Source organism: Corylus avellana, chromosome 4 (assembly GCF_965113065.1).
Source record: "Corylus avellana chromosome 4, dhCorAvel1.hap1.2, whole genome shotgun sequence".
In the NCBI taxonomy this organism is placed as follows: domain Eukaryota; kingdom Viridiplantae; phylum Streptophyta; class Magnoliopsida; order Fagales; family Betulaceae; genus Corylus; species Corylus avellana.
The window spans coordinates 23,869,445-23,897,181 of record NC_142493.1 but is presented as its reverse complement, the minus strand read 5'-3'; the positions used below and the strand labels follow the sequence as shown (position 1 = coordinate 23,897,181).

The 27,737-nt window shown below is 35.3% G+C and overlaps 5 protein-coding genes across 10 annotated transcripts in view; 3 read left to right on the top strand and 2 right to left on the bottom strand.

Moving 5' to 3' along the window:
- AGG2 (G-protein gamma subunit 2) overlaps positions 1–135 on the bottom strand; it is a gene marked incomplete in the record, with an annotated part of 4,532 nt that extends 4,397 nt beyond the window's left edge. The window contains 1 exon segment of the mRNA XM_088515145.1: positions 1–135.
- Positions 136–6,093: 5,958 nt separating this feature from the next.
- Positions 6,094–9,656, top strand: LOC132178863 (protein LIKE EARLY STARVATION, chloroplastic). Its single transcript, XM_059591435.2, has 4 exons — positions 6,094–6,709; positions 7,096–7,754; positions 8,425–8,615; positions 9,066–9,656. Exons 1-4 carry the CDS (start codon positions 6,184–6,186, stop codon positions 9,445–9,447), a joined length of 1,758 nt encoding a protein of 585 aa, XP_059447418.2. The 5' UTR covers positions 6,094–6,183; the 3' UTR covers positions 9,448–9,656.
- A 1,400-nt stretch (positions 9,657–11,056) lies between these two features.
- Positions 11,057–14,530, top strand: LOC132177490 (2-methyl-6-phytyl-1,4-hydroquinone methyltransferase, chloroplastic). 2 transcript variants are annotated; one of them, XM_088515425.1, is made up of 4 exons: positions 11,058–11,214; positions 11,349–11,869; positions 12,207–12,513; positions 14,188–14,530. In XM_088515425.1, exons 1-4 carry the CDS (start codon positions 11,194–11,196, stop codon positions 14,341–14,343), a joined length of 1,005 nt encoding a protein of 334 aa, XP_088371551.1. In that variant the 5' UTR covers positions 11,058–11,193; the 3' UTR covers positions 14,344–14,530. The 2 variants fall into 2 exon arrangements, with proteins under 2 accessions (XP_059445816.2, XP_088371551.1); XM_059589833.2 differs by having other exon boundaries at positions 11,057–11,869.
- A 5,212-nt stretch (positions 14,531–19,742) lies between these two features.
- Positions 19,743–21,321, top strand: CML11 (calmodulin-like 11). Of its 2 annotated transcripts, XM_059589893.2 has the most exons (4): positions 19,743–19,893; positions 19,993–20,150; positions 20,268–20,348; positions 20,956–21,321. In XM_059589893.2, the coding sequence occupies exons 1-4, from the start codon at positions 19,806–19,808 to the stop codon at positions 21,091–21,093; spliced, it is 465 nt and encodes a 154-aa protein (XP_059445876.1). In that variant the 5' UTR covers positions 19,743–19,805; the 3' UTR covers positions 21,094–21,321. The 2 variants fall into 2 exon arrangements, with proteins under 2 accessions (XP_059445876.1, XP_059445875.1); XM_059589892.2 differs by having other exon boundaries at positions 19,743–20,150.
- A 2,273-nt stretch (positions 21,322–23,594) lies between these two features.
- LOC132178250 (uncharacterized) lies at positions 23,595–27,497 on the bottom strand. 4 transcript variants are annotated; one of them, XM_088516028.1, is made up of 7 exons: positions 27,455–27,497; positions 27,171–27,368; positions 26,489–26,779; positions 26,060–26,158; positions 25,780–25,980; positions 24,235–25,330; positions 23,595–24,144 (listed from the first exon to the last, which is right to left on the bottom strand). In XM_088516028.1, exons 1-7 carry the CDS (start codon positions 27,495–27,497, stop codon positions 23,595–23,597), a joined length of 2,478 nt encoding a protein of 825 aa, XP_088372154.1. The 4 variants fall into 4 exon arrangements, with proteins under 4 accessions (XP_088372154.1, XP_088372156.1, XP_088372157.1 ...); XM_088516030.1 differs by having other exon boundaries at positions 23,595–24,518; positions 24,627–25,330; positions 26,060–26,203; positions 26,711–26,779; XM_088516031.1 differs by having other exon boundaries at positions 23,595–24,518; positions 24,627–25,324; positions 26,060–26,203; positions 26,711–26,779.
- Positions 27,498–27,737: the final 240 nt, after the last annotated feature.

The following is a 27,737-nucleotide window of genomic DNA, read 5'->3' as shown; positions in this document are numbered from 1 at the left end:
GATTCTCATTTTCTGTGTCTTTTTTGGCTCTCTATGACCCTATATGGCTCTCCCCTGGCTTCGCTTAACAAAAAGGGACTCTCTGCTTTCATCTGTCTGCACCTCCACGCGATGTTCCCTTTGGGGCGACTTGCGACTGTAGACTCAGTGACAAAGTTCGTTGCTTTAATTAAGAATAATAATTTTAATACTTTTGGTATATATATATAAATTTAGCAAAAAAGAAGTTATATATATATATATATATATATATATATATATATATATTTGATAAGTTATATAAAATATTTAGTTAGTTATTAATAAGCGTATTATGAAGTTTGATTTATTAATTTGATAGTATAAGATGTGATGATATGAAGTATAACATATAATCGTATTAATACGGTATTTTTTAAGATACATAAGATTTAACTCATTAAAATATTTCTATATCAAAATAATATAAATTTTTTAGGGTTAATTAACTTTTTAGTACCTAAGTTGTCACGTTTTTATTTTTTCTCACATAGGTTTCAATTTGTATCAAGATGGTACTTAACTTATGGATAAATATAAATTTAGTACTTATGTCATTATTCTGTTAGCCAAACTAACGTACCGTCATGGAGGTGGTTTTGATCACCCCTGTGACCCATTTGGGGTAGTCGAACCACTCCTAAGGCCCTTGGGAGTGGTTCGGCCACCCCCAATTGCCAAAAAAAGAGTGATCAAAACCACTTCTAGACCGGCTATAAGGGGTGGCTAAAACTATTTCCATTACAATCTATTAGTTGGCCGACAGAATTGTGATAAAGGTACTAAACTGGTATTTATCCATAAGTCATGTACATACGAATTGAAATCTAAGTGAAAAAAAAATAAAAGCGTGAAAACCTAGGTACTAAAAAAAGTAATTAACCAATTTTTTTTATTTAATACTATTTTGCTTAAGTCGATAGGAAGAGGTAAATTTAATTATTTAATCAATATTTTATTACTCTTCCTAACATGTGAGCTCAAACTCTCTTTTAATAAGTGATGCCTAATACGTGTAATATTTAGTTTAAATAAAAATGAATTGACCGAGTCAGGGTTCGAGAATTCAATACTTTTAGGCTTGATATGATATTAAATTACCACTTATCTCAAAAATTTAAATTGGCAAAAAAAAAAAAAAGAAAAGTAAATTTATAAAACAACACACAACGTCAGCCAATGTAAACTGTATATAATAATTTGATGTACCCCTTTATATATTTGATATACCGAGTACAAATATGATATATAGTAAGAGAGGTTTGATACGGACACAACACAAACCCAACTTATGGCCAACTTCTCTCTTACGTGTAAAAAAAAATTGAATTTTAAACCAAACAAATTGTCTTTTTTCCAAATTTTCAAAGTCTCAAAATCCTCTATCTCAATTTTTGTTTAGATGACACGTATGAGAGATGTTGGCCATAAGTTGGATTTGTGTTGTTACCTTAACATTTTCCAGATACGAACACAACACAAACCCAACTCATGGCCAACTTCTCTTCTACGTGTAAAAAAAATTTGAATTTTAAACCAAATAAATTGTCTTTTTTTCCCAAATTTTCAAAATCCCAAAATCTTATGATTCTACAAGTTGAAATGTAGAACAAAATTAATTTGAAAAAAGTTTTAAAATATCATTGATTTAGCACTTTCAGTCGAAAAGCATAGTCTATAGAGCGTACTTCGCACTAGACGATCAAGCGCGTCGTGGAGGCGGCAGTGGCGCCACGGTGCTCTACACACGGAAGTCCACCACTGCGGAAGTGGCACGTCGTTGTCCTAGTCCAGCGTGTAAGCCACGCTATGCTTATATAAAATACACAAGCGCGTGCTGGTGTATGTCTTCCCCAAATTTCCAATCTGGCTTCCATAGCTGTCGCCGTTGGCCACGTGTGCAAATTGATGCAATTATGCGACTCAAATCCTCTACGTTTCTCAAAATAAAATAAGAACTATTTAATTAAACATATTATTTACGATTTCCAAACTTCATTAAGAAATTACTATAAAAAAAAAAATCCAAAATGATTAATGTGATTATTAAGATATTGAAAAATGTTAGGTGTTTTCATATTGTCTTTATAGTGTCCTCCTAATCCTATGTGGATATTATTTTTTAAGAAGCAATTGAGAGAAATAAATGTCACATTTTTTTTTTTTAATGAAATAATATTCACTTAAGATTAGGGAAGACACCATGAAAACACCTCGTATTTCTTATTGTTTGGCTCAAGAAATGAGTTGCATGCATATTTTCATATTTCGGAAGAAGTGTTGTTAGAAGTATTACATATTTTTTAATATAATGTTTTTACAAAATGATCTGAAAATCTAGGTGACATTCACTATATTCGTCATTAAAATGTGTGTGGTCACGTGGTAGTCTATGTGTCATTTACTACATTTATAAATTAAAGTGATAGTTCACACGACACTTGTCACGTCAATAATTTTATAAAAAATAGATAGCCACATGAATTTTTGATGAAATATATAGTAAAAACTATAATACTTAAAGTATTTTTCTTTTCAAATCATTAATTGGAGCTTATCAATCAAATGATTCTTGACTGTTAGCATAAATCATAAGTTACAAGTTGTTGGGAATAATTCCACTCAACCAGCCCATCAAATCCTAGGCCTCAAGGCCAATGAAAAGCCTACAAAACTGCCAATTCAAGGAAACACAGTCAGAGTCCAAGTAAGACTCTATTAGAAGAATTTGGTCTATAGTTATACTCCAATTCAAATTGGAGTACAAGCTCATGTCAAATTCAAACTCTCAAAACACCTAAATTAATTTGAAGAATGAGATCTAATGCAGATCTAACTCTACTTCTTGGTGTATAAATAGGCCACTACACCAGGCATTAACAAAACATGAAATCTTTTGTAGTGAGACGTACATTTTTATCCAATGAACTAATTTAGGTATCCTATACTGACAGAAATCTTGATGCTTTGGCTTTTTTGTAGTGACTATAGGATTGCATTAAGATCAATAACACTCTAAAGAACGTGCTTTGTGGGACTGCATTAAGATCAAGAATACCCTAAAGAACACGCTTTTTTGTAGTGACTGTGGAAACGCATTAAGATCAAGAACACCATAAAGAACACGCTATCAACACCATACTAAAAATTGTTCTAACACAAGTGAACTATACACTAGAAAACAAGTGAAATCTGAATCATACCAAAGTAACATTTTAGTATGTATATATTAAGATAAAGGTAATATTCTTTTGGGCAATATATTATTTTGCATTAACTAAAAAAGAAATATTCAAAAGGTGCACGCACACAATTTCACTCACTAAATATCATAAGATCTAATATTAAAAATATTAATTTGTTGAAGTGTTAACAAATTATATAAAAATTGAAAGTTTAACTCTACTGATATAACATATTTTGTAAATGAAGGCCCAAGGCAAGGTTCGTGAAAAAGCTATTAAATAAATAATATTTTTGTTTAATACATAATCCTCAAAAATTAAAAAATACAGAAGCTTCATAGGACACGTGTTCAACTGGGGAATGAACTGATGGATTCTGACATAGTCGTACTCTCTTGCATGACATACCAGGTGTCTTTAGCTCCCAACTGCCACGCATGTCCACGTGTCACCGACAAGCATATCCTTTCCAGCTCTCATCCTCGTATAACACTGTAAAACGCCTGAAATTTCTTAAACCAAAAATGTCCACTCTCTCTGCAATTTCGTCAAATCTCGTGAAAAGAACCATCCCATTTTGTTCATTCAGCTCATCCCCTGTAAAAGCTCCACCCTTAATGCTTTCCTACAATCCAATCTTTCCCAAACATCCGATGCGTCTCTCGGCACGGTTGCTTGCTAATGAAGCGGGCAGGAGCCCGCCGGAGTTCCCACCGGAAGTGCCACAAGTTCCTTTCATTCCAGAGATCGACCCCAGTAGTACTCCAGCTGAGGTACACACTAACCCTCCACCGTATACTACTCCAGGGTCGAAACCGGGACCGGAATTCCCTAGGCCGCCGATACCGCCGCAGCCGGACCCGGTACCGGAACTCCCGGAACCGATTATACCACCACGTCCGGACCCCGATATCCCGCTTCCGAAACCTGATGTGGTGCCGCCGGGGCCGGATATTGTGCCTCCGCCATCAACGCCGCCACCGGATATCAGTCCCCCAACTGGGCCATATGTCGTGTAGGTGCAGTTTCGAATTTGAGCCATGTATCAGCGACAGATTTGGGTGGCTGGTGATGCTTCTGGAGACCGGAATACGTAGAAGAGTGATTTAGAAGTAGGTTGCCCATAAATATTACTTATATGAGTTGTATCCAATGTTTCGATTTATTTATTTATTTTCTCTTTGTATGATGCTTGGCATTTTCAATGTTTTTGCTTGGCATCCAATGTTACTTGTAAATACGTTTATGGTTATCCAATTAATATACGTTGGCAGCAATCAAGCTCGTGATTGTAGTCACGGAATTCCTGCTACAAAGGTAAGGGTTACTGGATTAAAATCCCCTCTAATTATTATTGGAGATTCAATTACGAAATCATTATATTTTATTTTATATTCAATAGTCTATGAGCTGCTTTTATAGACCATTTTAAAAGTTTTTATAGACCATTAAATTTAAAATGAATGTCCACAATTTCATAACATAAGAAATCTTTAAATTTTAAGTAGTTGGATGTGATCTCAATCTAAATCCCATGATAAGTAGCCCTTTTGAGGGAATAATTTTCTCCAGTTTGTATTTTATTTTTTATTTTGTTATTTAAGTTATATTTGAGTGGACAAAAATATCATTTCGCTATAACAAATTAAAACCGGATATTATGTAGTGTATGTTAAAACAACATCAAAACACTTAACTCCCATGCACTACTATTCACTTTATTTTTTTTCTTTAAAAAATAATATCAAAACATTTTTATTTTTATATCACATCATTTAACTTTTACTATTATTCAAATAAAAAAATCATTATAAAACAAAATATTTTTACTTTTTAATAATTTTTTTTTAATTTTTTATATCAATTATTATTTTATTTTTATTGTAAATTTCCTTATTGTTTAACAAACAAGTACTAAATAAATGGGCTTTCCAATATGGGTCTACTATTACTATTTAGGGCTTTCCAATATGGGTCTACAAAATCAAGGGAAAATCTTTGGCACCACAAAGGCAAGCGGATCATTCCTTTCCTTATTCACGTATCATAACGGTGACACTTGCTCTTCCTTTTGGATTATGTTTGTCTCTTCAAACTTGTTCCTATTCGCCTCTAGGCCTATGCCGATGTTGATTATGAAGCTCTATCAATGGTTACTGTATTTACTATGGGCTTTATTATTGAGGGAGTCAGAAAGATCCTAACAGACATAATTTAGAGATACACAGAAAGATATTAAATAAATTCAGTTACATTGATAAGTGATTAATTATGGTTGTGTTTAGCAATGGAATAGAAAAAGAGAACAAAACGGTATTGTAGTAAATTTGATTAATATGAGAAAAAAAATAAAAATATTTTGTATAAAAAAATAAAAAAATTTATTTTATAGTAATTTTTTTTGATTAAAATAATAATAAAAAGTAATTAAAATTAATTTTAAAATTTTTGAATTCGATTCACTCTGACGTTTTGCCAAACACAGCCTATGAAAAAAGTAATCCCGACACAAAGATCCTATAAACAGACATAATTTAAATGGATACAATCATTAAAGATCGTCGTCATATATAAGCTAAAAAATACTTGGCTGACGTGTAAGCCATTATTGAATCATACACGAATCTTCCCAAATTCTATCTCATCAACCACCTGATTTTATCTCATCGACTTTTTCTCTTCTACAGCCACGTGACTTCATGCCACGCGTCAATAAACCGACCGCTACGGATCTGCCAATGGGTCTCGACGCAAGAAAACAAAAGGAAATGCGTCATGTCTGTCCCCCAAGTGCTCAACAGCATCGCAACCTTTCTTCAATCACACGAAAATATCTCTCTCTTTACTTTACTAAAGCCCACTAAGACCCACCGAGGCCCAAATAGTAGAGCTCACGACTCTTTATGTTTAAAAATCCACCGCCACTTCCTCTATTCCCGTTTCTCTCACTCTTTACTCCCTTCCAGTGCTTCCGCCCAAAATGGCGTCCCATCTCGGCGCTAGTCCACGCCCCACCACGCACGCCGCGGACCTTTTCCCACACAGGTACAACCACGTACAACACCAATTCGTTCGAGTGCTAGTACCTGAGAAAGCGGTACCGGTCGGGAGAGGAAGAGCAAGGAGCGGAGGTCGGTTGAGAGCTCGCGATTCGGATGGCGGGGACTCGTCGTCGTACCTCGACATGTGGAGGAATGCGGTGGACAGAGAGAGGAAGACGATCGAGTTTCAGCAGATCGCCGAGAAGCCCGCCGTAACCGGCGACGGGGGTGTCGAGGAGGTGAAGAAGAAGAGCGAGGAGTTCGAGAAGATTCTGGAGACCCCGAGCGAGGAGCGGGACCGAATCCAGCGAATGCAGGTCATCGATCGCGCCGCCGCCGCCATCGCAGCCGCACGCGCGATTCTCGACGAGGAAGGCCCGGGCCCGGGCCCGGAGGCCGCGAGTTCCTTCGGGTCCGGGTCCGGGTCTTCGGGCCCTGGAGATTCGAAGAGTGCTATTCAAGAAGGTAATCAGACTTTCGTTCGTTTTTGGATTGAATTTTTTGTGAGGAATTGGTGAATTCTGTGTTTGTTGCAGGGGGATTTGAGTAGTGTTATTGACTTCGAACAAGACTAAATTTGACAATATCGTGATTTTGGGTTTTTGAGGATCATTGGGAATTTTCATATAGTTGAAGCAATGACTCATCACTTCATTATAGGCACATTTCTGTGCTACTCTGGGCTTGAATCACCATATAGGTTTTTTTTTTTTTGTTCATCACTTATTATTTTTGTTGACATTCTCTCTACTTTAACTGTTAAGGAGCATGAGCGAGATTTTGTAGTTAAAAGTTTCAAAATCAGATAAAATGTTCTTCGATATTCAAAGCTAGAATTTGAATTTAACCAGGTACTCAGAAGTGGAGCATCTTCGTCCCACGGTCGGAGAATTCTGGAGGTGAAACTCCGGGTCCAGATTTTTGGTCCTGGACACCCCCTGTGGATAGCGATAAAAATTCTGATGGTGTTATTGACACGCAGTTAGCTGGAAAGTCTTTGGTGTTTCCTACTTCACCTAACCCAGTTATTGAGCAAGAACGGCCCGTGGGTTTTATCTCAATTCCATTTGAGAGTAAACTCTCTGAAAGCAACATCAACCCTCCTCTTCCACCCCTTCAGTCGTTGATTGCGGTTGAGAAAGTGGAAGGCTCTGAGTCCAGTTTGGAGTCACCTTTCTTAAAAGAGGAACAAGAACATGATGTCCAATTTTCAGCACATGCGGCAGAAGCGGCTGATGCTCTTCATAAGGTGGATGAATCATTGCCCCATGGAGTGTATCCTGATGGATCAAGGTGGTGGAAGGAGACTGGAGTTGAGCGACGACCTGATGGTGTGATTTGCAGGTGGACACTGAAAAGAGGTGTTAGTGCTGACCAAGTTGTTGAGTGGCAAGATAAGTACTGGGAAGCTTCTGACGAGTTTGGCCACAAGGAACTTGGTTCAGAAAAATCGGGACGTAATGCAACTGGCAGTGTTTGGCGTGAATATTGGAAGGAGTCGATGTGGCTGGTTAGTAAGAATTTCCTTTCTCAACTCCAGTTCTCTTACTTTCGTTATATCACATAAAAGAAAAGTTAGCCAGATCTGGCAGCCACTGCTAGGACCGCCGGAGCACCGCCACTGTGATGCTACAATTTTTGTTTTTGTTTTTTTTTTTTAAAAAAAAAAATCATAAATTTTTACAAAACACTTCCAAAATTTTACCAAACTAATTATCAACTTTTCTCAAATGTGGCCCCAACAAATCAATTCTCAATTGATTATAGGAATACATAACTTGTGTCCACTCAAACCCACTCCACTGACTACTTGCTCAAACTGCATGGTTACTAGCTGCCTTTACTGATATTGAACCTACTACAAACTGTTGGAAGATTTTTAATATTATTTTCCAGCATCTCTAGAGATCCTTTTTTTTTTTTTTTTTTTTCTTCAATTTGTTTGTGTGTTTTGTTTTATTTTTTTCACTTTCATTCAAGACTATAAGTTGCATGGACTTGGGGTGCTTTCTTCAAATTCTTTCTTCAGTAGTGCCCTTTTTGGTTCTGCAATTTTTTGATAGTGCCCTTCCAATTGTATCACATAGGGAAAAAAAATATTTTGATGGTCATTTTTGCTTATTTCTTGACTCTGGCAAAACAGATTAGAGAGATCTGAACTCTGGCTTCTATTTGTGCAGGATTCTGGGCTTGCTCGTATTGAGAAAACTGCAGACAAGTGGGGAAAGAATGGACAAGGTGATGAGTGGCAAGAGAAATGGTGGGAACATTACAGTGCCTCTGGCCAAGCGGAAAAATGGGCTCACAAGTGGTGCAGCATTGATCCCAACACACCCCTGGAGGCTGGCCATGCCCATATTTGGCATGAAAGGTACCAAACCGCATGTTTGAATTGGATGAAGTACTCTGGTTCTCTATTATATGCAACTGGTAAAAACGACAATCCTAGAGTGGCCATAATATTTTAACTTTTTGAAGATCCTTTTGAAGATAAAATTGGATTACATTTGGAACTCAAAAACACCTGTTGGTTGACCTTGATGCTCATTGATCTTTCTCTTGTCCTCGTAACGGTGAATGGTATAATCTGCCAACTTTCTGTAAATTTCTTAGGTTCCAAGTCTTACCGCTACATTCTTTCAGAGTAGCTCATTGATTACGCTGCTCATATATCATGCTTGTAGTCATGTTTCATGGTGTCTTCCTGTCCCGTAAAATTCTCGTTCATTGAATTCATAGTACCTCATTGATTCAAAATCTGTAACATAATATTTACTTGCCATATTTATTATATGTGTTCAATTTCTGGTACAATCGACAGGTGGGGCGAGAACTACGATGGACATGGTGGGAGCACGAAATACACAGACAAATGGGCTGAACGCTGCGAGGGCGATGGTTGGGCAAAGTGGGGTGACAAATGGGATGAGAACTTTGATCCCAACAGCCATGGTGTGAAGCAGGGAGAGAGTTGGTGGGAAGGTAAGTATGGAGAGAGGTGGAATCGAACATGGGGTGAGGGCCACAACGGCTCAGGATGGGTTCACAAATATGGGAAGAGCAGCAGTGGAGAGCACTGGGACACACACGTGCAACAAGATACATGGTATGAACGATTCCCTCACTTTGGTTTTTATCACTGCTTTGGCAACTCGGTCCAGCTGCGGGAAGTCCAGAAGCCATCTGAGATGACTGAACAATAATTATTTTTTATTCTTTAAATATTATTTTCTTATGTTAAGTCCTTTGTCGCTGCAAAGGATGGCAGTATTTTCCTGTCCTAGAGAAATAATGTTTAACGTAAATTACTGAAACACTTTTCCCATATAGGCTTGCCATGATGCAATAGTTGTGTTTGTGTGTATTTTCATTCAGACAATATCAATAAAATAATTTGAAGAGTTCCTTTTATTGTTCTTGCATCCAGCACAGGAATGCATTGACTTATGACTTGCGATTATCTGACGTTTAACCAGGTAATTTGGTGTCAGAAAAAACTATGAGGGATGAATTATAGGACTGAAGAAGAGCTTCTTAAGAGACTAGCAACCCAAACATTTTGAATATCTTATCCCCTAAATAAATTAGATTGGTGTTTTACAAGTCCAATGGCGAATGCTGGATCAAAGAAATCTAAGGACAAAACGGAGGAAAAAAAATTACAGCTAATATTTGCAATACGTTTTTTTAATTTTATTTTTTTAATATAAACGTATAACCTCACGCCAAATACTACCATGTGTTTGGCAAATGAGCCATTAATAATGGATATTATATAGAGAGGCCCTACCGTGCGGTTGGTTTATAAAATGTCAAAAATGCCAATTTTACAGTCCCCAATACATTTTTGACACCTAAGTTAAATTCATCTTAAATAATATGATTGAAAATACATGATTATTTTGCAGCTCATTTTTCTTAAGACGTTCTCAAAACAGCAGCCTCTTTCTTTTTCATTGCTGGTCAAACCCAACTGGAAAATGCAGCCCCTTTCTTCTTCATTGTCGGCCTAATCCATCCTGAAAATGTAGCCCGTTTCCTCTTCATCGCCGGCCAAACCCAACCAGAAAACGCAAATCTAACCTCAAAATTAGATTCTAATGCCTTAAAAATCAATTATAATGCTTCAAAAATCGATTTTAATGCTTCAAAACTTATCAAAACTAAATCTTAGAGGGAAAGGTTAACATTTTAGGAATTTTATCATCGTAAAGGGATCCACCAAATCTTTCTTTCTCTGGTAAATGACAAGGAAAAGAAAGAAGAAGAAATGAGAGAGGAGTTGTCGGCAGGAAGGAAGAAATGGGAGAGAAGAAGAAAGAAATAAAGAAAAATCTAGTGTTTTAGGTTGTAGGATAATTTTGTGCATTTTTTGTGCTTTAAGTAATGTGTCAATCTCCTATTGGGGGCTGCAAAAGACCACTTTTGGACTATAACTGCATTGAAGTTAAATTCTATTATCTTAACCCGGCCTTGATTTAAGAGTATGTCTTTCGGGACAGGATTTCACTTTTCAGGAAAAAAAAAAAACCAAATTTTTTTATCAAAAAGTTAGTTTACAAATAAGAATTATGGATCGGTGGGTTTATCTCTACTTTTAATATTAACAATGAAATATAGATGAGATGATAATCAACTATGTGTAAACATTTTACTTGTTTTGCACCTTTGCAAAGCGTCACAATTTGTGGCTTTACCGAGTTACCGTGGCTCTGTTCAAGTTGGTGACGCAAGAAAATGCTCAAAACGTTACCGTTTCTTGTGATAAAGGTCTCAAATGGTCCCGACAAAAAGCCGAAAACCCCATCCCTGTGATAATCAATGCTACCATAACATGTGGTGCTGGAGACTGGAGTGGCGCCTGTCAGCACACGCAGAAACACCAATGGCATAAATCCTTCCATTTCTCGACTCTCTGTCTCGCGGCCTTTCTATTACCCTGGTAAGGCATGTTATCTTCCAATACAAAGGTGATTACTTGCACACCCACCTCCTACAAGATTGTGAAAACTGAACCTTTCTATTAGCCTTAATTTGGTTGTGGCTTTCTCTTTTCTGTCATATCATGGCTTCTTCGGTGCTCAATGGGGCTGAAAATCTCAAGCTCATGAGCAGCATCCGTCCAACTGGGTTTGGCCTTGTGAGGGCAAATTTCCAGGAAAGGTGCTTTCCCAGGAAGGATTTAGTGTCTTTTGGTAGGAATTACAAGGCCAGAGCTTCAACACCCAGATGCAGTATATCATCCTCAAGGCCTGCTTCTCAGCCAAGGTTCATACAACACAAACAAGAGGCATTTTGGTTCTATAGGTTCTTATCTGTAGTTTATGATCATGTCATAAACCCTGGCCACTGGACCGAGGACATGCGTGACGATGCGCTTGAGCCTGCTGATCTCTATGATCGGAATATGACAGTGGTAGATGTTGGGGGTGGAACTGGGTTTACAACTCTTGGTATAATTAAGCATGTGGATGCCAAAAATGTTACAATTCTTGACCAGTCACCCCACCAGCTTGCCAAGGCTAGGCAGAAGGAGCCCTTGAAGGAATGCAAGATAATTGAAGGCGACGCCGAGGATCTTCCTTTCCCAACTGATTGTGTGGATCGATATGTCTCCGCCGGAAGGTAATATCTTTTAGATATGCTTATTGTATTGCAACTGAAGTTTTCAGGCAGAGATGATTTGATTTCAAAGATGTTACTCTTTTTAAGGCATGAGTTCTGTTCTATCGAATCCAATTTTTATTTGATTTGTTTTTAAATACCTCACAGTGAGATTTCAATGTAGAACTTCGTGTTGACATAGAATGAAAAAATATTATTCATAAAAAAGTAACAAAGTATCTGATAATTTACGTTTCAGCTGTAGCATCTCTGCACCTCTTTTCTTTTTTTGATGAATATGCTGTGATGTAATTTTTAGAGGAAATATCTCATGTAATATTTGACTTAATTTGTTCAGTATTGAGTATTGGCCGGATCCACAGCGTGGTATCAAGGAAGCATACAGGGTACTGAAGATAGGAGGGAAAGCCTGTGTTATAGGTCCTGTGTACCCAACCTTTTGGTTGTCTCGTTTCTTTGCAGACGCGTGGATGCTCTTCCCAAAGGAGGAAGAGTACATTGAATGGTTTGAAAAGGCTGGTTTCAAAGATATTAAACTAAAAAGGATTGGTCCAAAATGGTACCGTGGTGTCCGTCGGCATGGCTTGATCATGGGTTGCTCTGTAACAGGCGTGAAGCCCTTCTCCGGAGACTCTCCCCTACAGGTAACATACTTCTTCATGCCTTTGATCTTTTCAGTCACAGATGAAAACACATCAGACTTCTTGCAATTTTGTAAAGAGTCCTTATGATGATCATTTGAATATTGTCATTGTCATTTAGGAAATCTTTCGCTACACTAACTCATGGTGCATAGTGCCTCTTCAAAGTTTTCCAAAGTGTCATTAGAGAATGCATTAGTATAGTGGTAATTACTTTTCCCAATCAATTTGGGGCTTGCGTAATGATCACCAATAGTTTTCTCTTGAAAAGATTTTAGCTAAAAAGCAGACAAGTTCTTCCTGTAGAGTGTAGACTGATCACCAATATTGTTCTCTTGCAAAATTTTAGATAGAGGTTCTGGTAGAACCAGTCTTGCTGTGTCGACAATGAAGTTTGTTTTCCAAAGGGATCTTGTGTCAAGAATAATTGCTGAGCATTGGGAGGATTTTGATTCTTGGTTTGAGCTCAATATAAAAGATGCAAGTTGGTGAATAATTAAGGAAGGTTAATGTCACTTACCAAAAAAATAGAAGAAGCTTCTTGCATGTGGTTGCAGGGTGTGTCAAAGTCGTTTAACTACAAAAAACCTTAAGAGTTAGGGATGTTCTGGAATGGTAAAACGACCCCATCAGAGGTCATTTTAATAGTAAAACGACCCATCTCAGAAGGAGAGGTTGTTTAAACGGTAAAACACTTTGAAACGACCATACTCAGAGGGGTCGTTTCAGGGATTAAACTTATGGATGGACTGGTAAGTGGGTTGTAAATTCCAGGGATTATAATTATTAGCAAGTCCTATGATTAAGAATATGACTTAAAAGGGTTTTTTTTTTTGGCACCAGAAAACAAGTTGAAATATTCTTCACGTGATCTACCCTCTTTTCAGTCTCCTCATTCCAAGAGCTTTGTGGTAATTTTTTTATCTGATTTATTTAGTGCTCTTCAAAGAAACTCACAATAAAATGGAAAAATTAAGACTAGAGGAATAAGAGAAAAGAGAGACAAAGAATTTTCAGGTGGTTCGGCGTTAACACCTACGTCTACTACTAGGAAAGAGCCCGAAAATACTACATTATGCTCTTATTCTTTGATGATATTTTCAATACAAAAGATTCTTATTTGTAAGAGAATTGGGTATGTGAAGATAATACAAGTATGGTAGGTAGAGATAATATCAAATTAGATTTAAATACAATCAAATCTGATTACCTAAAAGGTAGGAAATTACAATCAAATGTGAAATCAAATCTGATCATATATTCTAGCACTCTTCTCGCTTCTCTATTGTATTAAACTTTGTAGATGCTAGAATTGAAAAAATGAGGAGCCACTTTCTGTGATGTCAAGACTGATAGGCTTTGCATATAAGAGGATTATAGAAAATTAGAACACTGGCTTGTGTTTGGCCTTTAACCACCTTACTGTATATGTCTACGAAATTTTCCACCAATCCCAAGCAAAACCACTATATGAGTTGAAGACTCTAAATTCATAGCTAGCTTTAATTCTAACTAATAAGATCTGGTTTGACTACACCACTTTCAGTGAAGTAGGAATAGACAAGAACTGTAGAATTAGCTGTTATGAGAATTCTGAATTCAATATTCAGCAAGAAATACATTAGTTCTACTTGGTCTCTCTCTCAAAAGACTTATCAACTGTGCGTCTTTGTGCAGCTTGGTCCAAAGGCAGAGGATGTGCAGAAGCCTGTGAATCCATTTGTTTTCCTCCTCCGGTTCCTTCTTGGTGCAATAGCTGCAACTTACTATGTACTGGTTCCAATTTACATGTGGATCAAAGATCAAATTGTTCCAAAAGGGATGCCTATCTAAGATGGGAGGGAGCAATGGGACATTATCATCATACTCCCATTTCATCTCCAACTGACTATAAGACAGCTTGTGATGGTGAGTGTGCTCTTCTCTGCTCAACATAACCCTAGCTGTTAAAGATAGCCGGACGAGACACCTTATTCCTTCAGGAAGACAAACATGCTTCAAAGCGGTGCTGCTTGGGACTTCAACTCCAAAACCTCAATAAGGTTGTTGCAATGGTATTTAGTGCATATAACCAATTATTTAGGTCCGTTTGTTTCCAAGTAAAATATTTTCTACTGAAAACTTTTTTTATTTTTTTTGTGAAAATGTGGCTATTGTCCGATGTTTGTTTGCGACCCTGAAAATGGTTCGAAAAATGTTTGACTTTTTTCAAGGTTTGGCTCATATGAAAAATTGCCAAATATTTTATATCTTCATAAAATCTGAAGAGCTGCGTGGAAAAGAGAGAGATGGTAAAGAAGAGTTGCAGGAGAAGAGTGTGTGAGAATATAAGGCCTTTAGTGGGATTGAGATTCAATGCAATTTCTTGTAATTTGGACAGGCAATTGTGAGAGGGTTCTCATGGGGCCTATCTGTCCAAGCAGATGTTTGAGCAGCTTGAGACTTACTCGGGTATGTAAGTCCTATAAGGGGCTCTCTCACAATTACTTGCCCGAGGGTGTGAGAAAGCATTGTCTTGTGAACATTTTTCTTGGTCAACTGAAAAACATTTTCAGGTTGATCAATATTTTATATCGCGCTAAACACTCAAAAATAAAAAAACATTTTCTCGAAAATATATTTTAAGTCCATTAGTGCAAGTCCTTTATATGAAATTGGGCCTTGCTGCTTAGTAGTTACTGCTTACCTTTCCTTCCCCTTTTTGGGTAATATAAGAATCCAGTAACACTAAAGACATGTTTGGTACATTGAATGATCATTTCATTAGAAATAAGAATAGTTATTAATAAGAATACAATGAGTTGGAATAGAATGACCATACATAATATTTTATTTTAGTGTCAACACATATCTATCACTAGAATTGAATCAAAATTATTAAAATACCCAATATTTATTAAAAAAAAAAAAAAACAAAACAAACAAACAAAATTTGGTAGCCAGACACCTATAAAAGGTTGTTATTTTTCTGGTTCTTTATTTTATTTTTTCCAAATAAGGTTTGCAAAAAAAAAAAAAAAAAAAAGAAAAAAGAAGAACTTTTGTTCCTCAAGGAATAAGTATTTCTCTTTGTAAGGGAATAATAGTTATTCCCACGACAATAAGAATAACTATTCTTAAAAATGAAGTCCAATCAAATTAACATATAGTTATTTCATAAGAATAGTTATTCTATTTCAAGAGTTTATTTTAATTACTAAACGTGACAAGAAAGCTATATATATAAAACTCAGCATAGTTAATCCCTCCCTCCTTCGGAGAAACCACATAATAACTACTCTAATTGAAATAAATTCAATCAATTGTGGGTCAAGTTGGCATATAACCAACTTATCCACAGCAGGCTCAATTATTTATTTATTTATTTTCTCACAAAAACTTTCACTTGTAACTTGTAAGGGTAATCAAAGTCAGTGCAATATCTTTTCAGTCTCATGGAAGGATGGGCTGTAACATGAGGGAAATAATTTAATAAAGTGAAAAGTTCACATAAATTCCACAGACCACTTCTAGGGTTTGGCGAAATTACAAAGACCAAAATCATCTTCTTAGAAATTTCTCAACCTTTTGAATAGGTCTTAGGAATGGTTCAACTCTTTGGGGTATGCTTTGAAGTCTTGGGAAGGTTCTAATAATGGTTGGGCATGGAATGGAAGAGTGTTAGAATATTTTATATCATTTTTAAGATTTATTTAGTCTAGGGTTTCTTGTTTGCTATTCCTAGCTTCTCTATAATTACATAGCATTGGATACAAATTTATGTACTTTAATTTTATTTAAGGTGTTGCTCTAATATTCCGTCCCTTTTCTTTGCTTTTGCTCTCTTCCTTCTTTCATAATATTATATCTCGTCGTATATTTCTATTTTCTACCGAGAGGTTTCCGTTTTGGAATGCGACCCAAGTGCTCAAGGAGTTGATTTTGATGATAATAATTTATTGAGCAATCACATAATTATAATTTATTCCATTGCTTTTAAATTTGATTTTTAATTTCTTTAATTTTGTGTTTTTCTTTTACTTTTTATCTACAATGTAAGCTATCTTATCATGTCAGTTAAAAAAATATTTATTCTGTAAAAGAAATAAAAAATTAGAAATCGATAAGAGAGAGCGGCCACCCCAACCAAAAGGGTGGCTGCACAAGCCACACTCTTTGCTGGGGTAGCAAGCCACCCCAATTAAGTGGGATTTCTAGGTTGTATAAGCTTGAGTTGAGGAGAATGTTGGATTCATGGTACCAAAATTAGATCATTTTCGTGTTGAAATTACATCATTTCCGTGACAATGAACAATTTCTCATGTCCTCTTCCGATCTACAAGACAAGACAATGTCAAGAGCATGCATGGACTATGTGTTTAGAATCAAACAATAGATTAATTCAATGGATTTGAATTAGTTTAAATACAAAGAAACGACCCCACCCCATATCAATCGTGCAAAGCAACTCATCATGTGACCATCATTAAACATTTAAACATTATTGATTTTTTACTTCAATCGTCCGGAGAAAAAGATTATTAAATTTACTCGAGGATCAAGGATGCATGTGTCGGATTCTTCAATAGATACATTACATGCTCCTCTATCTAGCATATATATATATATGCAATTATTATAGGCTTCTTGTATTATATTTATAATTCATCGAAATCCAACCCCTAAATCGGATTCAAAAGCCCTCTCTAATTTCCTAGTCTCCTTTTGAAGGTTGAAAGTGCAATCCATGACTATGACTCTGCCACGTGTTATTCTTGTCAATCAAGAAGTAATTGATTGTGTAAGACTAATCACTCCCTATTCGTTGTACTACTGTACGGTTTCATTAAAAAATAGGTGGCATGTTTATTTTCTCAATAACACAAAAGGAAACCGCGTAGACAGCCAAGCACATTTATTTCCTTTGTCTACACCATTTATCACCTTATACTCCCCCCACCTTCCTCTTTGCATGGGAAAATGCTACTTTTTTTTTTTTATTTTTTTTTATTTTTTTAGTGTTAGTGTTAGAAGGATAATATTTAAAAAAAATTGAGTTAAGAAAATAATTCTAGTTTATCGTGCCAAACAAAAGTCAACTTGTTTGGTAAATTTTTTTTAAATATATATATTTTTGTTGACTTTTTTATTCTAAAAATGATCAAAATACATTTTTAGCAAATGCTTAAAAATTTATTTTTGACTTAAAAACTCTATTTTTTAAATGCAACTACAAACAGGTTCTAAATAATACCATTTTTTTTTTTTTTTCGTTTTACTTGTAAAACCTGTACTTCTAATTAGAGCGCATGACTCTTAAATCTGATACGAACCCAATTCAAAATTAGTAAATTAAGATTAATGGGTATGATTAGTTCAATTAAATTGGTCAAGTTAAGTTTGACGTCTTATACTCACAAATGGACATGACTCGTTTAATTAAATAAAACCTCTATATATATATATAACACGAAATGCTGACCCTAGCTCTAACTTGAGTAATGTTATAAGTCTTCTTAGAGTTTTTTTAGAGTCATTTCAAATGTGATGTGACTTTTAAAATTACTATTAAATTTGAGATGTAATTTATTGACTTTTGATCTATTGGTAATTTTGAAAATCACATCACATTTGGGATGACTTTAAGAACCTGTTTGAGTGGCTTAAAAATACTTTTAATACTCAAAAAGTTCGTTTGAAGAAAAAAGTACTTGTTTAATAAAATAATAAAAAACACTTTTAAGGGTCCAAAAACTTAAAAATGGTCAAAACGTATTTTTGACAAAATCTTAAAAATAAAGCTTTTTTCAAAAATATTTTTTAACTTAAAAATTCTATTTCTCAAACACAATTTCAAAAAAACTTTAAAAAGACTTTAAAAGAGATTTATAACATTACACCTCTAACTCATCAAAAAGAAATCTCGGTGGTTCTCAAAAGAAGGATTTCATATAGAGGAATGATAGGGACCCAACTTTTTTGCCCAACAAAAATCAAACTTTTGCCTTATTTATTTTTTAAAAATAAAATAAAATAAAAAATGGAAAAAATGTTTGAAGCAACCCTATCTATTTTTTGTCTTTCTTATATTTGGTATTTTTAAAAAAAATGAAAAATGGTATTTTTTTCATAATAATGTCATTTTTTTCAAGAAAATGTCATTATTATGAAAAAAAAATACTATTTTTCATTTTTAAAAAAATACTAAATAAAAGAAAGGCCAAAAATAGATAGGGTTGCTTCAGACATTTTTTCCATTTTTCATTTTGTTTTTTTTAGAAAAAAAATAAAGGGTAAAAGTTGGACTTTTGTTGGGCAAAAAAGTTGGGCCTTTAGCATTTCTCTTTCATATATATATATATATATATATATATATATATATGAGGAATGATAGGGACCCAACTTTTTTACCCAACAAAAGTCCAACTTTTGCCTTATTTATTTTTTTAAAATAAAATAAAATAAAAAATGAAAAAAATGTTTGAAGCAACCCTATCTATTTTTTGTCTTTATTTTATTTGGTATTTTTTAAAAAATGAAAAATGGTATTTTTTTCATAATAATGTCATTTTTTTTAAGAAAATGTCATTATTATGAAGAAAAATACTATTTTTCATTTTTAAAAAAATACTAAATAAAAGAAAAGCAAAAAATAGATAGGGTTGCTTCAGAGATTTTTTCCATTTTCCATTTTTTGTTTTTAGGAAAAATAAAAAAGATAAAAGTTAAACTTTTGTTGGGTAAAAAAGTTGGGCCTTTAGCATTTCTCTATATATATATATATATATATATATATATATATATATCACAAACATAGTTTAAGAGGGTAAATCTCGTGCAAGCAACGCAGCGTGCTCTTTGGGGCGTGAAAGTGTGAAACCAAAGTACACACTTCCCCATAACCTCTCAGTCTCCGTCTTACTCTTTGAATGCTTTTTGTCTCCCAAAAACCAAACCCTTACAGCTGTCCTCATTTTATTACATTATATTTACTCATAATTATACAGACAACCAGATAAAACTTTGATTAAATAATAATTACTTTCATTTCCTCTTGTTTTTTCCCCCCAATTTAACAATAAAGCCACGACTATAAATCAAAACTAGAGTCATAAGCTTAATTTGACTCTTTTTAAGGTGTTTTAACTTTGTTTAATACCACTAATTGGAAAATAAATAGAAGTTGTGCTACACTTTCCATGCTAGACTTCTACATAAAGCCCAGCTAAGCTTGAGCTATTCTCAACATTCTCTCTCTCTCTCTCGCTCTCTCTCCCCCTCTCTCTCTCTCTCTCTCTGTGCGAAAGCTCGGTTCCATGACAAACGCCATGGCAGATGCTCTGAGTGAAGAACAGATTGTTGAGTTTAAGGAAGCATTTTGTCTGTTTGACAAGGATGGAGATGGTGGGCATTTCTCTGTTCTGTTTATCTTCAATTTATGCTTCTATAGCCATATAAAGATATATATTTATACATATAGAACATGTTTTTTTGATTGTGTAGGTTGCATTACTGTTGAAGAATTGGCGACCGTTATCCGGTCGTTGGATCAGAATCCGACGGAGGAGGAGCTTCAGGACATGATAAACGAAGTTGATGCTGATGGGAACGGGACAATAGAGTTTGCAGAGTTCTTAAACTTGATGGCCAAGAAAATGAAGGTAAACTTAATTAACCAAATCAAATTCGTCTTAAAAAGGTAATTTTGAAACTGTTGATTTTTGTGATTTTGTTCTAAACAACAACCATGGTTTAGCCATTTTGCTCTTTTCTCATAGGAAACTGATGCTGAGGAGGAGCTTAAAGAGGCCTTCAAAGTGTTTGACAAGGACCAAAATGGGTATATATCAGCTAATGAGGTATATACATATATATATATGTATGTATATATATACTTAGTTCATTAACATGTTAATGATTATAATGTTAGTGAGAATTCGTATTTGCGTGTCGGGTTTGAATCGTATCAATATGGTAAAGTAATAATATATACGTTACCTTTAATCTGGCTCATTTAAATAAACGGGTTTGTATTGGATTAATGAGAAAAGCCCTCTTTTTGCTGCTATATTGTTCTTATTTTTCTTGCCGCCTGTGTTGACCTTAGAAAATTCTAACATATATAGCATAGCATGTTTCCAAAACAAGTTCTCCCCAATGAAGTGTCACAGTCTTCCTTAATTTCCAGAATATATCATGGAAAACATCTTCCTTCTGGGAAATGATTAATATTAAAATATCCTAAATGTACAATCGTGTGTAATAAATTAAATGTTTTTTTTTTTAAAATGTTTCACCTATAGTCTAGATTAATTTATATGGATACACCTACATGATAATACCTTGTACATTTCAGCATGCACTGAACATTAGCAATGTTTTTTAATTAAGACAACTAAGAGAATCTAGCTTTTTTTTTTTTTTTAAAAAAAAAAATTAAATATATATATATTTTTTTCTGTGTAGTTGAGGCATGTAATGATCAATCTGGGTGAAAAATTGACGGATGAGGAAGTCGAGCAGATGATCAGGGAGGCTGATCTGGACGGTGATGGACAAGTCAACTACGAAGAATTTGTCAAAATGATGATGACCATCGGATGAATATGATCGAAGACTTATTCAAATTCATTTAGTTATGAAGCCCCAAAAAGAAATAAGTGTGATTATTTGACGTGCTGTTATTGTAGCCGTTGATGTCAATGACCCAAGAATTAGAATGACTAGTCTTTACCCTCTCTGCCGTTGATTTGTTTGATTAAAAGTGTATTCTTTCATTCCTAGTTGATTATTGTTATATGCTTCAAATAAGAATTAATGTGGCTCCATTATTTTTTATTTTATATATATAAAAAATTAAATTAAATTTCCTTATCCTCCAGCTCATAGGAGTTATGCCGATGTGAAATTTCTCCAACTTCTGGTTTTAAAGGTTTGACTTTGACCGAGGATCAATGGTTGGGATATGTATATGCATAATTGCCACGATTTTTTATTTATTTGTAACGACGGGAAGGACCACTTCGTGTATTCATTAATTTTGGACCCATGCAAACCGCCCTCTCCAAACGTATCGGAAAAGAATGGCGCTAATAAATTATTTGCACTCCAAAGGATTCAAACATTAAATTCGATAGAAAATAGATTCAGCTGTCGCCTTTTATATTAAATTTTTAACAAACACTTAATTTACAATTATGTATATGTATGCATATGGATTGGGTAAGAATAGGCACACAAAATTGTTTGCACTCAAAAGAATTCGAACCTTAAATTTGATGGAAGATAGATTCAATCGTCGCTTTTCATAGTAAAATTTTTAAGCCCAGATCTTAACAAACATTTAATTCAGACTATTAGATTAAATAATTATCCACAATTATTCAATAATAACTGTTAGATTAAAGTTGATTTGATCCAATAAATCCACCACCGGTTCTAATGTAAGAAGCATCTATGGTTCATATCAAACCTTTAGATTGAACGATCCTGACTGTTTGGCACCACAAAAGCGCCTATTCTCACGCATTATATTAGAGTATACACACAAGTGCAAACACCTAAGCATTGTTGTATGTGCATTGGACCTTATAAATGCCAAATTAACTTTATATTTTTCTCATTCAATGCTCTTCAAAACCTTTAATTTTAAACAACCTCGAACCACAATATATATATATATATATTTTTTTTATTGCTCCAATATTTGGGCATGGAAGTCCACTTTGCAAGTCTGCAAAACCGCGTTGAAGGATTCGTAATCTTTCTTGGATTTTGTTGATGTGAAAGCATGGAAGCACACACGCATTGCTATTCTACTCCTTTCTCAGGGATTGCGCGTCTGGGCGCAGGATATTTTGATACAAAACATTTTCAAAGATTGAGACTCATATCTTCAAGTATGGGGCATTTTTAAAATAGTACAATGCTTATGATTGTGACCGACTCGAAGCCCTGTATTTCATATAATAATTGGGAAAATTTATATTCAGCTCCTTATATGAGTTGGTTTTAGTTTTTAAATTTAATTTAATTTAATTTTTTTTTTTTAAAAAACAAGATATTTAGGTTTTGTTGAAGTTTCAAGTGGGTTGAATTTAGATTTCATGCAATACTTGGAGTGCAATAGATTTTTGACGGTTTATATTGGATGAACGGTTTATATTGCGCCAACAATGTAAAAAAAATAAAATTGAGTTGGGTGAGTGGTGGTTCGGAACAATCTCCTCGACTAAAAAGGATGGTTCAGAAGTGGTTGGACCACTCACTCCCTTAGGTGAGAGGATGGTTCAATTACCTCCTTTGCTAAAAAGGATGCTTTAAAAGTGGTTGGGCCATTCCCTCCATTTGGTCAGAGTGTGACTCGGTCGCCTCCTTTAGCCAAAGAGTGATTTGGAGATATTGCATGAAATGGGAGATAGAGTCCAAAACTGAAGCCCTCAAAGCTCACAAGCAGTTCAACGAGCTCGAAGGAATCAGCCCAAGCCCACTTTGCAGTGCCAAATTATTAGAAGCCCGTCTCTTTAACTTGAAACAAAACCTGGGCCAAATTAATAGCAAGACCCAAAAAACACTGTTTCATCGGCCTTATTACTGTTGTTGTAAGTGTCTTCCAATGGGGGTGTTTGTTGGGGTCGATCCCATCCCTTCTTTTGTAGTTTTATTTTATTTTATTGTAATGGCTAAGTTGGTCAAAAAAAAAAAAGCAGTACATGAAGACATAGTGATGGAACATAGTATTTCAAGTTCAAGCTTTCAATATCATTGTACTACAAATAATGACTTACATTACAGTCGAAGGCAGTGACAATTGCTTCTTCAAATCATATCAATTCTCTCCTCATAATATATATATAAATAATAATACAAAAAGAATAGAATTACACAATATAGTAAGTCCATAGAAGAGGGAAGAGGAGAAAAAAAAAAATACAAACAATGGACCCTCTTTGCTGGTCTACCTCAATATACAAACAAACCAATAGCGTCTCCGGATCAAAACTCCATTTTTCAGAAAAAAGGAAAAAAGAAATTTGAGTCGGAAAGAAAATCCCACCACAACAAATCAAAAAAGAAACTGGAAATTGATTAATTTCTGAAGGTAGTTAATTAATCATTGTGGCACAACACATGCAGTTGCCAAAGAAGGAAGACCTGGGCTTGCGCTTCTCTTTACCTTTAGGCCGTGGAGTTGATGCAGCTTCCTTACTAGACAAGTTGCACAATTCTCTGGTTGCTTCTTGTTTCTGTGGTGTGACAACAATTTGGGCTTCTTCCTCCTCCTCTTCTTTTAAGAAGCCTACGAATGGAGTTCTTGACTTCTCAGAATCACTTCTTTCCAATGTGATGACCTTCTCCTCCATGGCCTTGAATTGATACTGTAAGGCTTCTTGGTTGTATCCAACATGCAAAACAACTGGGTTTCCAAGGCTAACATCAGCCTGCTTTGATGAGCTGCTCTCCATTGCAGCCTTATCCTGAAAGAGTAGTGGGGTTTGATCTGACTCTTTTCCTCTTGCTTCAATTCGGAGATCAAAATCAAAACTTTGGGACTTTCGCAGCTGAACATGAGTGTTCATGTTATCAGGATTTGTTTCAGTGCTATGCCTTTTCAAACTACCTGTTGCAAATGCAGATACTTCTTCACCTCTCACCCCTTCAACATTGGACTTGCTTGCTGAAGATGTAGTTTCTGTTACTGTCTCTAACTTTTTTGCTTCGGGGGTTGGTTCAGAGGTGCTTGGAATAGAAGCAGAAAAATGTGAGAGAAAAGCTTCTGCCTGCTGAATCAGAAGTGGTTGAGACAGACATTGTTTTGTGGTTTTACTTCCTTCTGTATCAGTCACTGTGGCATACGAAGCTTCTGGTTTGCCCTCTATTTCTTCCACAATTGTCTTCTCCTCCGGTTGCTCCTCTTCACATCTGCAATCTGTTACAACCAACTCTGCTGGAATAGGATCCGTTCCATGTTCAGAAACCACCAGAAGCTCTAGTTCTGAGTCCTTGTGGTGTCCATCAGAAGCCTTATTCTGGTTGCTAACAAACACACCAACTTGGCAAGCATTCTCAGCAACCTTTACCTCCTCAATTTGACAGTCTTTTGTAGTAGTACTCCTGAGATTACTAGAAATATCAACTTGGCTTCTCATTTCATAGTCCTCATTTCCAGTCCCAACCTTCTTGAATTCTGATTGGGATCCATCTGCTTCTTCAGGCTTTGGTTCTTTCACTGGCTCTTCACAGAACTGAGTTGGGTTGTACTCATGTGGCGTCTCTTCAATTTCTGATCCACTTCCTATTATTTTGGTTTCTTCAGTAAGAACCATGCATTTGTCCTCCGGCTCAGAAACTTCTTGATGGGATTTTAATGAATCATCCAGCACAACATTTTCAAATTGTAAATTCAAGGAATCATTCCTAATTGAATTTTCCTTGATAGATAACTCCTTATTGGATTTGTTCCCAACACTTCTTGGAGTGTCTGATGTTCTTGTTGTCAAACTGCTCAAATCAAACCCTAGCTTATTCTCACTGTATGACATCTTTTCTTCTTGGGATGGTACTTCTTTTACAAACGATTCGCCCATTTTCTTTTCCACAACAGGATTGTTGCTCAGATTGTTTGATATGTCAGGGCCTAAGAAGTGACTATTCTCCTCACTAGCACATTTTAAACTAGACCCTACAAAATCCTCATTTCCACTGCTATCTTCTTCAGATAGGTTAGCATTAACTTCATCCAAATCATGTTGATAGGAATCTAAATGTAAAGATTGTTGAGGTTCTGGTTCACGTGGTGTAGATTTAGTATTAAAATTTGAATTTCTGATCCTCTCTTCCTCTGTTGCAGTTTGCAGCAAACAAACACAAAAGTCTTGAGTCAGTTTTTGTTATGTTTATACATTTACATGGCGTAGAGCCTGTTTAGGATTACGGTGAGAAACAGAGTTTTTGTCTATAGAAAATCATGAAGAACTTTTTAGGAAAAGCCTTATTTTCAAGGTTCTCCAAAACGCAATTTTGGGCAAAGCAAAAAAGTTTTTTTTTTTTTTTTTTTTTTTTTTTTTTTTTTAATTATTTATTAAAATTTTTTGTCATACAGATCTATTTTTTCTTGGATCAGCTTTTTATGTATCAAAAGTTCTTTTTAAGCTCCTTTTAACGCAATCCCAAACACATTCTTAGTGCTAGTACTAATATGAAATATAAGGAAGCAGTGAAAAATAATTCAAAATCTAACATGAATGACAGGATAAGGTTACTCAAAATTATTGGACCGACTATGCTGACCTTCACTAATGGGAGCATGCTTCTCAAGCTGATGATGACTTGTTCCCAATAGATTCTCCTCCAAATTTGAGTCTATGGCATGAACTTCTGAATCGTTTGGTGAAGGAGCTGGTTTGATTTCATTGTGTTCACCACATGCATCAATTGATTTTGCTGCTTTTAAAGATTCATCAAGAGGATGAACTTCTTTTTCTTCTTGCTCTATAGAAGAAAAAGGCCAAATTGAAATCTGTGAATTGAAATAAGGTTCTTTAAAACTAGCTAGATTGAGTATACTAACCTTCATTCATGGAAGCTTGCTTCTCGCGCTGATGATCACTTGTCACCAATAGAATCTCCTCCAAAATGGACTCTTCTGTCTTTTCATGAACTTCTGAATCTTTTTGCAAAGGAGCTGGTCTGATCTCATTATTTTCACTATATGCTTCAATTGATTCCATTACTGCTTTAGGAGATTCAGTAGGAGGAGGAACTTCTGGATCTTTTTGCGAAGGAGCTGGTCTGCTTTCACTATTTTCACTGCATGCTTCAATTGAATCCATTACTGCTTTAGAAGATTCAGTAGGAGGATGAACTTCTGAATCTTTTTGCAAAGGAGCTGGTCTGATTTCATTAATTTGACTGCTTGCTTCAATTGATTCCATTACTGCTTTTGGAGATTCAGTAGGAGGATGAATTTCTGAATCCTTTTGCAAAGGAGCTGATCTGCTTTCATTAGTTTGACTGCTTGCTTCAATTGATTCCATTACTGCTTTTGGAGATTCAGTAGGAGGATGAATTTCTGAATCCTTTTGCAAAGGAGCTGATCTGCTTTCATTAGTTTGACTGCTTGCTTCAATTGATTCCATTACTGTTTTTGGAGATTCAGTAGGAGGATGAATTTCTGAATCTTTTTGCAAAGGAGCTGGTCTGATTTCATTAGTTTGACTGCTTGCTTCAATTGATTCCATTACTGCTTTTGCAGATTCAGTGGGAGGATGAACTTCATTTTCTTCTTGCTCTATGGAAGCAAGAGGCCGAAGTTAAAGTCTATAGACTTTTTCAATTGATCAACAGGAAAAGGTTGATGAATATAAGCACGGGTTATTGTTGGAATACTAATTAGATGATTAAATTCACTTACTTTTATCGACTTAAATTTTTGGAACAAGTGGTAATTTAAAATGGTATCTGAACAAAAGTCAAGATTTCAAATTCTGACTTCACAATTTACTCTATTTTAATTAAATATTCTAAGTGTTGAACCTCGCTTGTTGAGAAAGAGTTGGAGCTCACACGTGAGGGGGAGTGTAAGAATTAATATTAATTAGGTGATTTACTTATTCTTATCAGTTTAAGCTTTTGAGACAAGTGATAATTTAACAGTTATAAATAAGAACAAAATTACCAACCTTCACCACCTGGTCTCTCATTTTCAATATGAGGATCTTTTGCTCCTGTTGGATCATCTAAAGCCAACCCTGTTACTTTCTCGTGCAAATCTTTAGCTTCAGGTGTTGGAACTGTCTGATTTTCTCCTCTAACATTGTCTGCATCAGCAGCCTTGTTCCACAAGTTTTTGGAATCTATTGCATTTGTGTTATCTTCTTCTGCATCTGTACAAGCAATATGATGTAGACAACCAAGAAAAAAAAACACTAAAGAAAACTACCAATGACCTTACAAATTGCCTTACCTTTTAGACCAGATGTGTTATTGTTCCCCATCTCATTGCCCATGTCTATTTTGCCAACTCCTGCAATATAATGAAGCAAAAAGATCGAGTAAAGAGAAAACAAATACAAGGGCTGGCGTCTCTCAGTAGCAGTAGTAATATAACTTAAAAGACACTTCAAATTGAAAAATGTGAAACTCTAAGAACTCCATACCATGACAAGGATGATGATATTCACATGCATATAGCTATAAACATTTGAGGACAGCTTCATTCCTCTGAGATTGCCAGATCATTAACACTA